The 6000-nt window shown below is 33.8% G+C and overlaps 1 protein-coding gene across 8 annotated transcripts in view; it reads right to left on the bottom strand.

The window, feature by feature from the left end:
* Positions 1-2739: 2739 nt before the first annotated feature.
* The window catches only part of LOC146600254 (sodium channel protein type 1 subunit alpha), a 68932-nt gene continuing 65671 nt past the window's right edge, over positions 2740-6000 (bottom strand). For all 8 annotated transcript variants that reach the window (XM_085325838.1, XM_085325841.1, XM_085325843.1 and 5 more), the window contains 3 exons: positions 5646-5750; positions 4267-4537; positions 2740-3908 (listed from right to left, as the gene is read on the bottom strand). In XM_085325838.1, coding sequence (XP_085181964.1) covers positions 2740-3908; positions 4267-4537; positions 5646-5750 — 1545 coding nt within the window. The remainder of the gene's footprint in view (positions 3909-4266; positions 4538-5645; positions 5751-6000) is intronic.

Genomic DNA, 6000 nt, shown 5'->3' with positions numbered 1-6000 from the left:
CTCTTCCTTCCAAGATATTCCAGAGATTATTATTGAACAATGACATTCCTTCACCTGTGATTTTTGTATAGAATGAACTGTTTTATCTGGCAGTGAAAAGCATTTGATCTGTCTCTCTTTCACTCAAGCAGGAGGTGAAATACACTGCAAAAACTCTTTATTTGATATCAACATTTTTCTAGTATCCCCACTGTGATATGCAGGTATCTTTCCTGCCTGGGTATTTCTGCAACCTAATGCTCTTGTATAGCCAGAGCATATTTTTGTCCATTTGCAAGTAATGCGTCTATTCCAGAGTATACAGTATATCTTTGTAGCATGCTATTCATACAGAAAAATGTTACTGAAATAAAGTTAAGGCTGCAGGAGCAGGTCCTTACAAGGGAATATACAGAAAAATTGAAAAATAGAGTATTATGTACAAAACCAAAACAAACATTTTCTCTTTAGGAATTAAAAAATARTAATTTTATATATTGCTGTTTCCATTTATGAAATAGTATATCTCATCTATATTTTGTCTTTCTTGTCAGTACAGAAACAGTACACCTTTCAGACAGTGCTTTGTGACAGCACTAGGATTTTAATAGTACAGGTTTTCAGTATCCTGTTCTTTTTAAATTCTAGCTTTTTTAATGTCAAGTAATAAAAACAATAGGAACATACAATAAAAAATGTAATCTTTATTATTTTGGCGCATTAGTAATGTTGTTTAGCATCAGTTAGGCTAATAGTAGCATTTTCCTGCATGCAGTTCATTAATACAGTATTAGTCAGTAATTTTAGTAAAAGTAATCTATATTTAATTTTCCTGTGTAAGAAACATAAAATGTCCTGATGTGTTTGATTATACAATTTTTCTACTTTCTCTGTGTGAAAAAATATTGTGGACCCAAGATTACATTTAGAACTGTTCTAATGCAGCATGAAACTAAAAAAAAAAAAATAGATCGCAATAAAAAAAAAACAGAAAAAATAAAGAATTCTGAGAAAAAAAATATATCTGAAAATTTCTGATGCAGGCACTACTCAGACATTCAGTTAAAACTTTACACCATTTCCCACTGCAAAAAAAAATACTTTTTTGGAAGCAAATTATGARCTTGTTTTGCAGAAAGTATTGAAATGTTTGCAAATATAATAAAAAGTAAGAACCTACAGCTAACCATTCTCTTAGACATCTCTTGCTCTCTGGAGTTCTATGAAAAAGCGCTATGGACAGAAAGTAACAAAAATGGTGTGACATCAATCTGAAGATAAAATCCAGTTATTTTATGTACATAATGCTGAAAATAAAATAAAATGATTTTTACAGTATTTATATTTACTTATAAAATTCTAACATTATTTTCAACAGATTTAGTAGTTTTCAACATGTCTGTACAGTTTGGATACACACTATATGCATTTCACTTAAAATTCAAAAATGTAAAACCAATAAGCTCCTAAATAGCTGCAAAATATTGCTTAATGGTATAGAGGAATGAGGTCTTCTTGAATAGTTTATTTTGTTTTGCTCTGATGTATGGCTTCCCATAGTTAAGAATCTTGGACAGTCAAAAGAACAGCAGCATAGGCAATATAAACATGCATTGATAGCATCCAAACTATCTATAATGRTAGAGAATACATAATTTTACCTGTCAAAAGCTTGCACGCTACACTTATTGTGGTACATATTTGATGCAATAAATGTGCTCAGGTCATTCTTCGTTTGCTCAAACATGCACCACAAGTTAAAAATTACTATTTACATAACAGAGGGCTTTTCATTAACATATACAACATCAACCTTACTGAGAGCTGAAGATGGCTAAACAATACTGCAGGATAAAGCAGAACAGCTTTTCAAAGGGCTCTTTTTGATCAATTCTGTGGTTTTGGGCAGATTCATTTAGTATTTGTATGCAGAAAGACTTGACAAAATCTGTGAATCTAGACCTGGAAAGAAATTTTCTCTTTCTGAAATTCAATGGTCTGTAAAAAAATAATCCATTTTTACTCTCGTGAATTATAGGGGACTTTACAGGCATACCAAGACTTGTTTGGATGTAATATATGAGTACATTAATTAAGCACCTCAAAATTTATTATTCCTTTCCAGAGACAGAATTTAAAAACCTGTTGTTCTTTGTGACTTAATGTTTTTTCATGCATGATCTATAAGTGCTGCATGCCTTCATGCAAATCATTTCTGTCTGTATATTAGAGAGTCATATAATAGAACACCTGGTCCTTATACCTGTAAAGTAGTACTTAACCCTTCCCCAACAGAAGCCCCATTTACAAAAATAGTCACATATAATAAACAACATATGAATAAAAAAAAGATGAATCCACTAACACAGATCTTGTAAAAATATGACATATGTGGCAGTTGAAATGCAAACAGTGGATACAGTTATTGTATTGTTTTATGCTAAACACACAAATTATTGGWTTGCACCCCTTTTACTAGTCCCTACAGCCTGAGTAGCCATTTTTTCTCTCCTTTTCAGCAGTGTCAGCTGGTAGTGAGAACAGTAACYTCATGTCAAGGTTGTTTCCCCAAATCACAGTCACAGTTACTGATGAGGGGTCACTGTCTTTTAATAGGCACTGACCTTAAATATACAGTACATTTGTAAAAACTGTCYGTTTGGCATAGACCTTCCATCAGGAGTCCTGTTGACACAAACACATCACCTTTACAGGCTATGAACTACTTTGCACATAGATGATTTTGTTTGCAATTTACTTCTATTTCTGAACATCTTTGCCTTCCTTTTCGTGCTTTTCTTTGACTGGCCTTGTTACACGATCATAAGATGGTGGRCAAACTGCAGTTGATGCAGTTATATCAGTTTTCTCTGTAAATGAGTTTTCATTTAACTTGTCRATAAGAATTCCATCTTTTATACCTTGACCAGCCCCTCCTTCAGTTTTATTTTTGTTGTAGATAAAGGAAGCTTGTTTTACTGTTCGCTTTAAAAGGTGACGTCTATAAGCACGTTGAATAATGACAGCAGATACTTCTTCCTGTTTTCGTTTTAATGTGGTTGTAATCGGTTCATAGGAGGCTTTAGAAGGATTTGATGCCATAAAACGGTCTTCCATTTGTATTCTGAGGGCATCCATCTCCCCACTTTCCCCCAAAACACGCTTCGTGAAAGCAAACAAGATGTCAAGGCAGTGAATTCTGTCACCACTTACCATGGGCAGATCCATTGCAATAAGCTGGACTTTGTTTGGTTTGGGTAGATGAAGAGGAGGCTCAAGTGCTGCTGCAAAATCAGACAATTTCTCAAATTCCATGAATTGTGTTGCATCTGGGTCGAACTTCTCCCAGACTTCGTAGAACATCTCAAAGTCATCCTCRCTTAAGGGCTCAGCGCTTTCTTCAGTAGCAACACCAAAGTTCTCCAAAATCACAGCAATGTACATGTTCACCACTACCAGGAACGATATGATAATGTAGCTGACAAAGAAGAAAATCCCAACGGAAGGGTTGCCGCAGTCTCCTTTAACGGAGCTGCCTGGATGAGCTTTATGAGGGTCACAGTCTGGTTCCCCGCTGTTGAGAATTGGGGCTAGCAAACCATCCCAGCCAGCAGATGTGGTAATTTGGAAGAGACAGATCATGCTGTTGCCAAACGTTTCAAAATTGAACATGTCATCTATACCAGCTTCCCTCTTGACATAGGCAAAGTTGGACATTCCAAATATGGCATAGATAAACATGACCAGGAACAGCAGCAGACCGATGTTGAACAAAGCGGGAAGAGACATCATCAAAGCGAAAAGCAGAGTGCGGATGCCCTTAGCGCCCTTAATGAGACGCAGGATTCGACCTATTCTGGCAAGTCGAATGACTCTGAATAGTGTGGGGGATACAAAATATTTCTCAATCATCTCAGCTAGAAACATACCTAAAACAGGAAAAAAAAAGATGAGGTTTTACCGCTTGCTCTCCATATTATAATAGAAATTAATAGAAAGGTAATTTTAAAGTTGCTGGTTACATATAACAATTAAAGATATTCTGTAGATTCCAYTTGCATAATTTCTCTTCTATGACATTTAAAATTTGCAGACACAATATATGTTGAGTGATAATAATGGTTTTGATTGGTGGATTAGATAAAGTATTAGAGAAAATGAAAGTTGCGTGACTTATCTGTAAACTTAACAGTGGCAAAAGCTAACCATGCAGCCCCTTGAGTAAATGTTCACTTTATATTCATTTTACCCCTTTTTTTGTAAGTAAGTACAATAAACAATACTTACCAACTATTGAGAGAATGACAACTACAAAATCAAAAATATTCCAGCCTATGGTGAAATAGTAGTGGCGAAGTGAAATTAATTTCAGTACACATTCTCCGGTGAAAAGAACAATGAACACTAGGTTTATCCAGTATAAAATATTTTCCATTTCATCACTTTGGTCATCAGTTTCTACCATCATGGTAACCATGTTAAGACATATAAGAATCATGATGCTGATGTCAAATACTTGCTGGGTCACAAAATCAAAGACCATGCCTTGAAATTTGTTCTGAGGAGGAAAGAAGAAAAAAGAAACGTCCAATATGAATTATAATTGTTTTTCATTTCCTGTTAGAGAGCAGAACATTATTTTCAGTAATCCCTATAAGACTTCAATAAAGAAGTAATTAGTGAAATTAACTAAGCTAATCAAARTGAATATAACAGCTTAGTTCAGCTTCTTTTGCATGTATGCAATGTGATAGTCTCCATCCATCCATCTGTCTGGTAGATTTATGAAGGAAATTTAACTATTCAGTCCTGGTTTCACCACCACAACTTTTTTCCTTGAAGCTTTTGCCTGAACCACTTTCTGTTCCGTGAAACAAATAAGACTGAGCCCTTACAGAAAAAATACACAGAGATAATGTGGTTAAAGACAGTCCTTAAAGCATAGCCATGAAAATGGATGAATGGAGATTGTTTGATCAGTTTTGATTTTGTATGTTTTAACAGACTATGGGTTTGTTTTTGCTATCTTAGCATTCTTTCTAAAATTGCATCAAATAATTTATCTTTGACCAGTTTGCTAATTTTTTCTCTTTTCTTTTTTCCTTCTTCTTCTTTTTTTTTTTTTGCTGGAAATTTCCAGAAAAAAACTACTCAAGTTAACCAAATGTTTCCAAAGTATAGGAATTTTAAAACGAATTGTGATTCATGGATTATCATCCATGTGGAGTGCTAGGTAATTTTAACTGGAAGTATTTCTAACAACAGTTCTATGAATAATTTAAAAATACAATATTTTTGACAAAGTTTTTGTCAAATGCTTTGACATGTCATTGAACTTTAAGGACATAGAAATCTGAATTCCTCAGGCATTTCTGAAAAACCTTAGCTGTAAGTAAACCGATGGTTTCATTTCTGTTTTCTTTGCTGTAGTGAAAGAAGATACATGTCTTTTGTTTGCTTAGCAAAAGTAAAACTCTGGAATTCACGTGAAATGATTGCAAAGGAAAAAAATAATTTTCTTTCTGTGTTTTTATTTCCCACTTTTGCTGACTGATACACTACCTAGAGATAATTTGTACAAAATCAAGTTTCTGTTCTGTATATATCAATGAAAACTGAGCTCTTCATAAGTTAACTACTGGCCTGATGAATAGAAATAATTTTACCCCTGGTCTTGGTATAGGTTTTTGTGGTTTTTTGGATCCCAACTTTTTCATTGCATTGTAGTATTTCTTCTGCTCTTCTGTCATAAATATGTCTTGACCTCCAAAGTAAAAACAAGAAATCAAAACTGGTTATAATCACATTTATAAGCAGTGTTAAAAAAAAGCTTTTAGAGAAAAGTGATTTGTGTGTGTGTGTGTTAGTAAGAAGACACAAGACTACAATGACATTGAGCTGCTGCTCTTTTCAGTAGCTATTTTCAAATTGTAATATTGAGATTCATTATGAAGCTTAGTTAACAATTAAGCTAGTGAATTTTTARTTTAAAGCTTTTTTATATTTAGAGATAAAGCATAT

The sequence above is a fragment of the Rhea americana genome, unplaced genomic scaffold (genome assembly GCF_003343005.1).
Source record: "Rhea americana isolate MKP2758 unplaced genomic scaffold, rheAme1 scaffold_124, whole genome shotgun sequence".
Lineage (NCBI taxonomy): Eukaryota > Metazoa > Chordata > Aves > Rheiformes > Rheidae > Rhea > Rhea americana.
The sequence above is the reverse complement of the archived record's forward strand: the minus strand, read 5'-3'. Positions and strand labels throughout refer to the sequence as shown.